Source organism: Vipera ursinii (assembly GCF_947247035.1).
Source record: "Vipera ursinii genome assembly, chromosome: 1".
Taxonomy (NCBI): domain Eukaryota; kingdom Metazoa; phylum Chordata; class Lepidosauria; order Squamata; family Viperidae; genus Vipera; species Vipera ursinii.
In genome coordinates, this window is record NC_139512.1 from 129,734,983 (window position 1) to 129,748,516 (window position 13,534).

Below are 13,534 nucleotides of genomic sequence, written 5' to 3' on the forward strand. Positions count from 1 at the left end.
CAGTTATAGCACTTCCACTTCCACTTTCATCTGCTTCTCATAACAAAATAGTGCAAAGTTTTGATCATAGAAGTCATGATCAGAATGAACCACAAGAGGCAAAAGGGACTCTGAGGTCATTATGGTCCTGAATCTACAAGTTGTTCATTTCTGTTCTTGAGATACCTCCTTGAATCAGTAATACTTCACTGAAGTTGATCTCATTCATGTTTACTCAGTACAGGAGGAAGCTATTCAATGTGAATTGAGGGAAGATTGCCCAGAACAGAAGCTACTGTTAAAGACAAAAGAAAGATGAAAATGAAGGTGCAAACCTAATGCTGCTGAAAAGTATCTAGGTGTTTCTGAGGATTGGATCAGTACTAAAAAATTATAATAGCAGCCTAGGTTCACCATTCATACTTAAAGCATGTTGGAAACAAACAGTTTAACAACCTTACAGAAGTTAAAGTTAGTTAATACCAGGACAATTTCATTCTACAATATCAATCTGTATATAGTCAACAGAGGACAGTATTCCAACTTCTTATTGAAATCATTCTTATTTGTTATATATTAACAATTTTCCTTTGAATCTGCATTGCTTTTTAAAGTTAATTTGTAACATCTAATTATATATCTAATTATCTATAATTAGATAATCAGCTCAAGTACTCCAAATGAAAACACAACCTGATTCCAGAAACATGAAAAACAAAAATAAAACCATACTTTTTTGTACTTACCTACAACTGTAAGGTTAACTTGGGCTTGCTTACTACCCAGCTTATTTTCCACTACTAAGGTGTAACATCCACAATGTTCCTGCTTTGTGGAGGAGATGGTTAGCTTACTGCTATTCTCAGCATTCTCAATTTTGATGTGTTCATTTTCTTGGAGCTGCCAAATGAAACAGGTAGATTAACATATATATTCTAAAAATATAGTAAACTAGGACTTCATAGATTAAATTTATTAATAGGCGATGATAAAGAAGAATGTTTGGCTGATTATAACATTCTGTCTTGTCTTGAGACACCTCAGTATATACTCTCATGTGATATTAATCTCATTTTTGGTCAAGAAAAGCCTGTCATGCTGGTAGGATTTCAACCCAATCTCATCTAAGGAACCTTAGGATGAATAAATTATGAACATCACACCCAATAAATTCAAATTTTAAAACTGCACTTTTGGTGTGAAAGAGAGAAAAAAATGAAATTTTGAATTTGGGTTTTACCAGTTAAGTGGGTTACTAATATAGAAATGATTAGCAGTTCCTATTTGGTATGACTAAAAGTTGATACTATAACTATTACGTATCTTACTGTCTCCCCCCCAAAATGTTGGAAGTTACGGCTTTTTGTTTTTTATTTCTTTTTCCCCTCTCCCCTCACTTTATTTCCTCTATTGCTTTCCTTCTCATTTTTTCCATTATCTTTACTTCTATTTGCATTTTATACTAAGGAAACACGTTTAATAAAAATATATTTTTTAAAAATTAAAGCTATGACAGAGGAGATTTGTTTTGCTGTCAAAGTAAGTCATATCCTTAAACAAAACTTGTTAATAGTCCCAATCATAAATTTTCTTGGAGACAAGCAAATAAACATTGTTTTCCTTTGGTAGTAGTTCTACTAATTGGTTCAGTATCACAGTGCTTTGAAACCAATTAACTACACACAGCAAAAGCAAGAGTGGCTGTAAGTTCAAATTAAGAAACTCTACAGTATTGTAAACAGTCATTATTGACAGCTTAAACTCAAATAGCATTTACTTCGCCCATTATCTCTCAGATAGTGTTTCCTAGATTTGAAAATAAGCCCTTGGGTTTTCTCAGTTGGAACTGTTCAGGCTTCCCAAATCTTATACTGGATTCCTTTATTTCAGATGGAGAAGCATCAGTGAGAACTTGGTATGCATAAATGGGAGTCAGTGAAAAAATGTTATTTAATTATAAGCATACAAAGGAAAGCACAGTTTATTCTGGAAATACTTGGGTCAATGACTTTTATGTTATTCCATCAATTCTCTGTTAGAGAATTCCAGTTCATCATGGAGTTTCATTAAACGCTTTTCTTTCCATAATGTTTGAGATTTTTTTAAAAAAATCATGGTAAAAATCATTGTAAAGTCTGTTTTGGTGAAACACCCAAGTTAGTCCTATAGGCCAGGCATGTCAAACTGCCGGCCTGCAGGCTGCATGTGTCATGCTGAAACTGCACCCACCCCATTGCCAGCAATGGGGAAAAAGTCCTGATACACTGCGCGACATCACGTGACATTGCGAGTTTGACATGCCTGCTATAGGTCAAGTAGTAAAATCATAATTATCCTTAGAGAAGACAGTAGCATTTTCAATTTTCAATTGGCATTTTGTCTTTTCTTCATGTCCCTTCATTTCTTTTATTAATACTCAGCAAACATTCCAGATAGGGAATTCTGATGTTCTGTGCAACTAAAAAATTAAATACATTTATTAGGCAGTATTTCATTTACACCTCTGTATAAATACCATTCTTGTATTAGGGAACTTCTGATCAATGAACTTATTATTAGTGATAATGGTGTGGCATAATTATACTACCAAATCCTGGAAATGCTTGAAAAAGATATTGATAAAAATATTCAACTCTGCAAGTTTGGCAATAGCCGTTCTGTGCTGGTGTATGTAATAGTTTGATGTTATTGATACCACGTGTGTCCCTGAATTGAATTTCATGATCATTATACTGTAGTGCATTTTCCACTTATGATATTTTGGGTTACCCGAATCTGCAAGACCTCTTGTGTTATTTCTGTCAAGTGCAGAAACTATTTTGTGGTATCAATATACAACTGCCAAGAGTTAAAGGCAGATTCTGGATGCTGTGAGTGGGTCTCTGCTGTCCTTGACTTTCCTGGATTTTTTTTAGTCCACCAAAATAATCCATATCAAGCACAAACTAAGAACCAATCAGAGATAAGCCCTTACCTGCATCAACTGAAAATCAGCTTGGCTAAAGACCAATCAGAAGTCAGGTCACCTGGCTATAAAGTTGGGAGGTTTTGCTCAGTTGCTGTGGTCTGAATTGGAGGCTAGCTTGTCTCTGAAGATGCCAGCCAGAGTTGCTGGTGAAACATCAGGAAATGGTTTTCTAAACTACAGTCAGTAAATCCCTGAAGTTCAATATTACCCAACAGATGTTGGTCATGAAAGTTTACATCAGTATAATGAAGAATATAGCTTTCTTCACCTGAAGGCAATTTTAGTTAAAATATCTATCTTTATTAATATAACTTTGGCCCTAGGGAGTGGAGCAGTGAATATAAATTAATGATGCATGAGCCTTGATGTTCAGCAAACATATATTTGAGTTTGGGACTTATAACCTGAGACAATAATCAAATATCAGTAGTCTATCTTCTACTGTTTCCATAGCAGGCTAAGTTCAGGCAAAGTAATATACACTGTGCTCTGTGGGAGATATCAGAAGAAGTTGAGACAGGATGCTCACTTGTTATATATGGGCTGGGCTACAGAGTTATTAATTCCAGAATTTCACAACTTTAAAGTGTTTTGCATTTCCCAGTGCATATTTGTTTACATACCAGCTTCTGGTTATTTACATACCACAAGCAAGAAATTATTTTCAGTCTTGATGAAAATTCCATACATGTAAACTTTTATAGATTCCCTTTTCTCTCATGCAATTTATGATTAAAAGAATAGCAGCAAGAATTATATTACCTGCTTCCGAAATTTCATCCAAGTACACGTTAAAGGTAGGGTTCCTGCTACTTTGCACAGCAGCTCTACCGATTCACCAGACCTTACTTTCTGGTCTTCTGTGAACTGAACAATCTGAGGAGGAACAGCTGATAGAAGAGAAAACACTTTTTTTTATCCAGTCCAAAAGCTATATCTAACAAAAATCCTTCAACCTCTGCTTAATGGCTCAAGGCCTGCTAGCAAAATATATATCCAAACTAAGGAGTTGGTAAACCATTTTTGGGTCCAATTCATAAATGATCATTAATCAAACCTCAAAAGACAGAGGGAGCTTTATAAATCTGTGCTGATTAATCAGTCCTGGAAAAGAAACCTGCCAGTTTCCTTGGCATATAATTAACCATCCAGATCCTTCTTGCCTAACCAAAGCTCACATTTGACAGGCAAGGTGAGAATGCATCCATTATGAAATGCACTGACAACTGTGCCAGACTGTTTAGATCTAGAGAGCCTCTAATATTCCCTGCTTCAGATTTTAGGAGAACAAGTCTGCTTTAAATTAACCCAGGACTTGGAGGAGTTCATTTATTCCTTTTCCAGTTGTTTTGGTAGAATAATAGGAACAACCTCCCTCCCTTTTGTGAGTGTGTGTGTTTCTTATAAAATAGGCTGGTCATACTGGACAAGATGAGTGAATGATTTGACATGGGAAGTCATGAATTGTTCAGGTGTTTAACTTAAGGACATATAAGCAATAATTAAAATAGAAAATTCACAGCATTTTTTAAATAAAAATTTAAGAACTTGAATAATGTTTTAGTTTGTTATCCATTTTTCTGATTTTGATTAATCTAAAAAATTCTAGTAAGAAGATGCTTCAGCATTCCTTTTGTAGAGAGCAAAGTTTCTTTAAATGGTACATCAAAGTATACTATATATTAATCTGATAACATTAATAATCCTCAGGCATTTTTATTCTTTCACAGATAAATTAATTAAGACATTACAACAGGATGTGGACAAGGGAAGGATGGAAAAAAGGGCCATCGCTGCACATGTTCTGCCAAGTGATTAGCTTTTGTCACTGGAAGATCTAGTCACTGGAAGAATTATGATTAAACGTAAGAACTTTGGTATTTAAATTCTGGTTAAATTGTTTTTCTTATACTTTTTTTCCTTTTACTGACCTGTATGTATGTATATATGTATGTGTGCATGTATCACAATTATACAATGGAAACTTCAATATCAATACTAAGTAACTAGCTTAAGATCAGAACCTTGATACTTTGATGTGATGTGTGGCAATGTCTTTAGTTCTAATGTTGTAATCAATTTGGTATACTGTCAACGCTGCTAAACATTGGATGTTCCTGCTCTGACAACTGATGAAAATGCAGTCATTTTCTCTATTCCTTTAACATGCTTTTTCTTGCTTTTAGAAATCAGGTGCAGCAGGGGGTGGGTGGGATGTAAGCTCAGCTAGCCATAATAATAACGCTGCTGTGGGAACTCAAGGATGAGCTGATAACATTTTGGCAGGCTGAGGAGCTGAGGAGAAAGCCCATGCTTGAAGCTAATTGGGGAATGTGTTTTATGACAGTTTATTGGGGGTGTAAATTATACTTTGTTACTTTGTATCTGGGGGAAGGGAATTTAGTTTTTGGGTTCAACTATGTAGTGCCAATATTTTGTTTCCCAAATAAATGTTCTTTAAGGAAAAGTGTTGCCTCAAAGTTCTTTTGATGAGTTTCATCTGTCGGAACCATGACATTTGCAAGAGTCAAATAATTTTATGCTAAATATTCTAAATTGCAGTATCTAAATACAAGATATTCTTAATTGTAATTAATACTTAGATAAAAAACAATTATGATTATACTTGAGAAATGATCCTTGAGTTTGTTTTTTAATCTTTTCTTTCCAATTCCTTTGTCCTTTTGTTATCCAGACTGTAAGCCTCTGGGATCACATGCAAACCTTTCAGCAGAATACAGGGTTTAAACATTTTCACTAAACACATATTTTCCTGAACTACCTACTCATGGCTCACAGTCTTCTCTATACCAATGCTGAGCAATTAATACCTGCTTTGGGTGGAGTCTTTGGAGCTGGTTTCTTCTTTACAGTTGCCTCACCTAGTAAGGAAAAGAAGTGCAGCTAGTTCAGATGTGAAGTTCACATGTATGTTGAAACTCTTACTTATCCAACAAATCTTCTCATATCTTATCTTAGGCAACATCTGCTTATACAGTATATCAAGCTTTAAGGATGAGGACACTGGTAATCTCTACCCAAGAAGAGATTCCTAGTGAGAAATAAATGTGTATACAGGTCACTGTATGAGATAACAAAGGCAAACTACATAACAAAGCTTACGATGAAGCTCCCAAAAGCTTTCACAGCTTTCTAAGTTCTTTATTTGGGTAGGGTTTGTGGGAGAAGTATGCTCTAACATATCTCTTCTTACTGAGGACCTTTAAATCCACACTTTTTAACAAAAGGGTGAAGCACATAAAATATTCGGCTGCAACACTTTCCTCACCACATCTACACAGAAACATAAATTTTGACCATGGCCTTGGGGAATTAATAGAAATATTTCAATCCTTTTCCCTGAGCCTTGGAGATATATTTATTTTTTTTGCAAAAGCAAACAAAAAACAAAATAGGAATTTCGGATATGGAAATTTTCAGCTTAAGATAACTGGGAAAGATAACATGAATTCATAGAAACTGGAGCCATGACAATAAATGGTTTTCTGTACATAGTGTAATAAGGAAATAGGAAAAAAGATAATGCCCCACACAAATCTTGCTCTTAAATGCTGAAGAGTATTTCTGCAACCATCAGATTCAGCAGGCTGAGCAAAATACTCTAATTAAAAACTGAAAATTACTGAAATTCATTTACTTTTCTATGTTTTAAACTAATGTCCAGTGTAGCTGGAAGTTTATGAAAGCACAGGAAGGATGTAAAAATTGTGGAAAGCTGGACCACAGTCCAAGGGTCACATTGAATGTATCTTAGGCTTATGCAGTAGATATTCAAGGGTTATCATTAATTTGGTAAATATATTTTTCTTCCTGTCTCAGATATACGCACAATTCCTCCATCTCTTAAACGATCTGGGACTAGACATTTCCATTGATGTTGGTCTTTAGTGATCAAATACTCATGGGATATTGGGACAAGATTGAAAAAAGCTTTCTTTCTTTATTTAGCATGTTATTATATGGCCTCCCATTTCACAAAATGTGATTCTGGGCAGCATACATCAATCAAGAAAACAGCAAATATATAAATATATCATATAAACATATAAAAAGTCATTATTAAAAATGAAGAAAAAATATGGCATGGAACTAATCTGAGTTTAGGTGTGGGGGAGAATGTCCCATCCAGCAGGCACCATGGCAAGGAAGGGCCACTTCCTGGGACCCACCAAATGTAGATTCCCTAGCAACATGCCTTCTTTTCCAGAACTAATGGGATGGGCTAATATAATATTATATAGTTGAAGCAGTTCCTCAGATAACCAATCCAATGTCGTGAAGGGCTCAGGGTCATCTGTGTGTGTTTTATAACTGGCTCCATCACTAAGACTCACGTATCCAAATTTAAATGGCTGATTCAGGGTAGGCATTTACTTCCTGTTAAGAGCAAGTTTGGTGAAAAAAAAGACAAATATTCCAACTCTAACTCATTTAATGAATCAATTATATAAAACTTCATTTTAAAACTTCACGTCGTTAAAAGACTGTAGCTTTAGCCTGAAGGAAAGTGCATACCATGTGGGAGAAAAATGTACCTCCTGGGCTTGCAGCTATGAAACTTTTGTCATGACATTTGTTACAGTCCCATAAGAAGAGATGTTCAGAAGGGCTGTGTTTGTTCCTGTCCCAGTCTCCTTCTCCTGTTTCCCTTTTCAGGCATTTTACTAAAAATAGAAATGCAGAACTCCCAACTGCTCTAACTTCTCAATAAATAGCTCTCTGTGCAGTTCCAGTCAGAGCAAATCCACAAAAATGGGAAAAAAATTGCATGCAGCTGCACAGAGACCATCTCCATCCACATATCCTTAATGCTCTGTTCCACTAAGATTGCTTCACACAGACACAGGTTCACCAAGTTTTTTTTCTTGAAAAAGTTGTTCTGGAAAATTTATTGCCTCGCAAGAAAATGTAGCATTTATAAGCCAGATTGAAGTGAACATATAAACAACCCTCTTTAAAAGAATAATCATGCTGCTGACGCTTGGCTATCTATCATATTTTGCCAGGGAGTAAGAGAAACTATTCCACGAAGTGTCTGATTGAAAATCATAAAATCCTAATAATTGTATAATTCCTAATTTTCTATCAAGGCAATTCTTCCTAATACACACAAACATGCATATTTCAATTTGAATGTCTCTGTTTTTTAGTATGCTGATACACTATTACTCCTCTTCCCATTACATAAAGTGGAAATAGTTAAAACAAAATGAGAGTGAATACACAAACACAAACACACACATATCACACACACACACACACATTTTAAAATGCCCAGAATAATTTAATATTGTATTAGAAACTCTACTACAAAATACCAGATAAAGATTCCATTGGGTTAAGCTTTATTCCATGTGACCACATGATCATGTGCATGTACTTTACCAAGCAAAAATAAGGAAGTGTTTTTCCTTATTTCCTGCCATTTTCCAGGAAGGTTTTTTCAATTCTTCAGTTTAACTCTAGCTCCAGAGTTTTGTGGTAGTCTCCAGTATAATTACATTCTTATTAATAATGTGTTGGTGGTCCCTTCTGTCACTTGATGATAGTCTTCTACAATGAGCTCCTATCTCTGACTATTCAGATCTAATTCCTATTGTGTTCAGTAAGACTTAATGCCAAACAAACACTGGCCAGTGTAAATCTACCTCTGCCATAGAAATAAATAATAAAAATCCAAAATACATCTGCAATCTGCCTTCCATACCTCTTACTTTTCTATGTGTTTCTTTTTGCATTCAGGCACTTTTTCAAACAAAACCCTGGGATAGAAATACCTACTATTTTTATTTTTTAAGGCAGCCCATAGAGCTGTAGAAGCTTTCTTATACACTAAAAATATTAGATAGCATTAATTGTTCTGCAGCATATTAACTTCATTAAAAATAATTAGTTTAAAACATTTTTAAAACCATTAAATGTGATTCAAGGAACCTGGTAGAGCCAAAGGAATTATATTGTCCATTGTTGATTTCTTCCTGTCATATCTACTATTGCACAGCGGTGTAGTTTGTGTTTATGCTATTTTAAAAACAACATAGAGCCACTGGAAATCATACCACAATGGATATGTGGGGCAGAGGCCATGCTTAACCAATCGGCTTCAAGCCTCCCCCATTTACCTGCATGCTATCAAGAATTTCATTGAAATCAAGTGGGACCCAGAGCTGCTCCTCCAAATGAGATGTCCAAGCTGCTTCACTTGGTGGAATGTTTATCAGATTCAAAATTTTCAAAAAGCTCCCAAAGAATTGAGAGCAGAAGGGAATGGAGGAGTAAAAATAAGGGAAAAGCTAATTTTAGCATGAAAAAACAACTGCATTCAAGAATTTGATTAAATATTTTGTACCTTTACCAAAAATTTACTGTAGAAAGCATGTAAGGAACTATTTACTTAAGGGTTCCTTCAGTTTTCAGATGAAATTACTGCTGTTGCGGGAAGCTATGTCTCTGATTGAACTCTGATTTTAATATCCTTAACTATGATTAGCCAAGATTTGTGGCTTCCTAAGTCATTTGTCTTCTCCCTATGAACTGCTCCCCACACTCACATACAGAATATTATAGTCTCCACCTCCTAGAATACATGAATGTATTGCTGTGTTACATAAGTAAAGGAAGGGCAAAGTCTTCTGGTTAAATTAGCAAAAGAATTTTCATGAATCCTGCTTTGACATTTTTTTTCTTTCTGATCCCAACATGACAGCACAAAGCATACTCGCTAACCTTTGACACACACACCCCAACCTACTTGACAACTTGCCTTTTTGGACTGCCCTGTGAGTCCTCCTATTTCAGTATTCCAAGTTGAATGTAACTTGCTTCCATTACCTTGTTTTGCCTTAACATTATATAGGATGTAAGGAGGTATTAAAGGCAGCTCTTCAATTTTGTATGGGAAATGAGTTCTGAATAATGATTATGAATCTCTTTGCAGGAAAAAAGTCAGTATCATAAAGGAGAAAAACAGCTTTAATTAAAAACCAAGTAAGGAGGGATGGACAGACATTAGCCAAGATCCAGATTCCACTTCCCAACCTTGCATAAAAAGATGAGTGTGAGCTGGCAGAGAGGTTAAAAAGGAAAGGGAATTGGCTTATGCAGGCTGCTACTTCTACCACTGAAGATAGGCGTGTAGAATACTGTAGTGAAAGAGGAAATGGCATAAAAGCGCCCCATGTCTTTACCTTTTCTATTGTCAACCATATGTAGATCACTTATCAAGGTTTATGGTGGCATGATTCCTTAATGAAAAACCTACCATTCCTTAATGAAAGATCTAAATTCCAAGTTTAAAGCACAGGCTGGGACAACTAAAAAAATGACAGAGAAGAAAAAAGAATCCCTGCCCTACTCAGTTATTGCTGTTCCAATCGCCATAGCAGAGGCAGGGAATATTTACCTCACTACATTAAGGAAACCCATTTGCTCAAGTCACTTCAGTAGAGATTACAGAGGCCTTCCCTAAATCGAATTCGGGAATCTTTTGCTATTTGAAATTTGCCATAACGACGATGTCAGATATTCTGAAACCAAAATTAAATCAGACTAAGATGTACTAAAATTGTTGAAGGAGTATTTTTCCAATGGAAGAATATCACAGTTCATTTTATAAGGGTATACAGAATTATGAATAATTTGAAGATGATTTTTAAAGTAGCTGTTGCATCGCAAATGAAAAAAGAATAACGCTTGTTAGAGCCACAGCAAAAAAAGCCTATGTGTTTTCTGTAAAGCACAGATAAGCTTTCATGATCTACTTCTGTAGTGGCAATCAATAACAATCACGCTTTCCTTCTGTCTGCCCCCAGATAGCAATGCAGAAAATAAACTGTAAATAAAACCTTCATGGAAAATTCTTCTCTTTGCCAGTATTAACTAAGTCACAGCTTGTGTCCGGATGGCATAAACTATAAAGCATAATAATCTGGCTGAATCTCAATAGCATACTTCGCAGAAGCTTTAACTGGATGCCAAGAAGGAATGGTTTGTTCAACTAGAACATTCTCCCCATTGCTCTACATATAACAACTGGATTTCCACTTGTACAGCACTAGTCTGAAGAAAGTGCCTAGCTATAAGGAAAATTCATAAGTATACATTTTCCAGAATATAAAAAAGAAGGTGATTTATCTGCCAAAATCAGCTTATTCTCCATCGCCATGAAATTATTACACTGTAATGGATATTAATCTTCCCAGGCTGAGGGTAGTGTTGAAGTCAGACCTTCTTAGAGCTTCCCCTAGGCTCTTTTCCTCAGTGTGTGTTTGTGTGTGCCTGAATTAATAGCATTTTCCCCAAATATGTAAGCTTTACTATATCAGGTTTCAGAATTGTACCAGTGCCACTTTTTTCCTCCAAAAAAAGAAATGAAAAATAAATTTAAACACTTAATGCCTTGGTTGCATACTATCTAACAGAGTTTGTAATGTAAATATTTTTTTATAAAATATAAAATATTTATAATCCAATAATAGATAAACAATTTCCCTTTCCCTTCTTTTCCCTACTATATCTTTTCTACTCTGGAGGAGAAAAAAGATATAAAACACTGGTCATATTTATTTTGATGACAATCTATTAAACTATTGCTATAATATTCTAGTGAAAATGCTAAGATTTAAATTGGGCACGAAACCTCTCATTCTTTACAAATCAGGGGATATTAAGTTTTGGGGAATGAGTACATTCAAAAACAAACACAAAAGCATTTGGATGGGGACAGGTTTATTTCTAAATACAGTAAGTTTGGCTGTCCTCAAAAAACCTGATATTGTTCCATTTGATATTTTGAATAGAATGCTATGCCATAATATAATTTTCTTAGAGGTAACTCTGATTTGGAAATTCAGACACTGTGCAGGTTTCCACCTTCTTCTTTTCTGATGAATGGAAGTCAACACACTGTATCAGGAATGATATTTATTAACCTCTTTCTCTGGAAAAGTAGAATAATCAAGGAACACATTTGTTTGGCATAAAATCAAGACAGATTTTATGCAAACGCAGGTATGAGGATCTATTTCCTCAAGGATTCAGACATCACCAAAACATTGTTTTTAAAGAAGATGTTGGAAGAAAGACAGAAAGAAAACCACACCATAAACTTTGAAGGAGCTGAATTCTTCACCGAGCACAGAAGGGACACATTTTCTCTGGAATTTAATATTTGTGGATTTATGAAATGCTATTTTGGTGAAATCTTAGCAAAAGATGAGTGGAAGTATAATAGAACAATAAACAGAATAATGGGCAGCAAAGGAAATGGTATAGGGTTTCCTGCCTGAGCAGGGGGTTGGACTAGATGACCTCCAAGGTTCCTTCCAACTTATTATTATTATTATAAGGCAGTTTAATAAGCAGAGTTAGGGAATAACAGAAATAAAAGACTCATGACCAACAATGTTGCTAAACAGAGAATGATTCAGGCTACATTCTACTGTTGGATAAAATGTCTTAAAGGTATGAAGTGATTGCTTTGGTTAGTATGTTCCACAAATAAATGTGAGGGTTCTTTTTAGCTAACTTGGTTGATTTGTGGTTAGCACCCCTTATGTGTTGGTGTTAAAGGCCAGAGCTATATCAGTAATAGAGAGTGATACTGCTTTCCATGAGTTAAAAGTCACAGCAGCAGTTGTTCTGAGGAAGAGTGGGCTAGGAGTTGCCTGGAATTGCCAAGCTGGGTAACATCCCTAATGTTTTCTAGGGTCCCTTAGAAGTCTAAAGAAAAAAGGACATATATTAGCAATTTTAACACTGTGTTTAAGATAACTGGTTCAGAAAACACAAAAAAATCAGTAAAGAATTATTTAAGTGGCTGGCAATGTTTGAAAAGAACGTCAGAAAAACAACTTGTTTTATATTTTAAAAAATGATCTTTGCAAATTATTTGCAAAAGTTAAGGGTAGCAGCAAAACCCTTTAATGGAACAGAACTGATTTGCAAAAAGAAAAGGTACAAAAAATATCAAGTAACTCTAGCAAAACTTGCATTTTCTTTCCACGCTAATTTTCATTCTAAATTCTAAACGTCACTATCCTGTCCATACTTTTGAAGCTATTTCAATACTTTTTTTCCCCAGGAGAATCATAGGAAAAGGGGGAACATAAGTGAACAAGGATAATATGCTGATTTTTTCCATAAAATGTGAAAGAGGAACTTTACCTAAAGTATTTGGAGACAAAATTGGTCCTTTCATTTTTGCTAATTCCTTATAATGTTCAGGAGGTTATAAAGCAAATAACAATTTCAAGGATGAACTTGTTGAAGACACTCAGAAAATTATTTTGAAAGCAGCAAGAACAAAACATTAAATTCTGACAGCACCACTGCTGAAAATTATGTGTGAATGAACTTGCAATGATTTCATCAGGCTTTGGCCTAAGCATTCTAAGAAATATTCCATACAACAACCTGAAGCGCGTTAACAATTTTATTGAGAAAGTGAGCTGGAAAATGAGGTTTTATGTTTATACAAACTCCCGAAGACATATCTTCAAGAATATTATTAGCAAGATAGCATAAACATTATTGTCAGCATCAAATTCTTCACTATTACCAAACTGA

At 35.0% G+C, this 13,534-nt stretch overlaps 1 protein-coding gene across 3 annotated transcripts in view; it reads right to left on the reverse strand.

Moving 5' to 3' along the window:
• MYLK (myosin light chain kinase) overlaps positions 1-13,534 on the reverse strand; it is a 190,013-nt gene that overhangs the window by 35,193 nt on the left and 141,286 nt on the right. For 2 of the 3 annotated variants that reach the window (XM_083377923.1, XM_083377919.1), the window contains 3 exons: positions 5,779-5,829; positions 3,710-3,837; positions 726-879 (listed from right to left, as the gene is read on the reverse strand). In XM_083377923.1, coding sequence (XP_083234049.1) covers positions 726-879; positions 3,710-3,837; positions 5,779-5,829 — 333 coding nt within the window. Of the gene's footprint in view, positions 1-725; positions 880-2,953; positions 3,064-3,709; positions 3,838-5,778; positions 5,830-13,534 lie in introns of those variants that run through there. The other variant, XM_083377920.1, reaches the window with a different exon arrangement.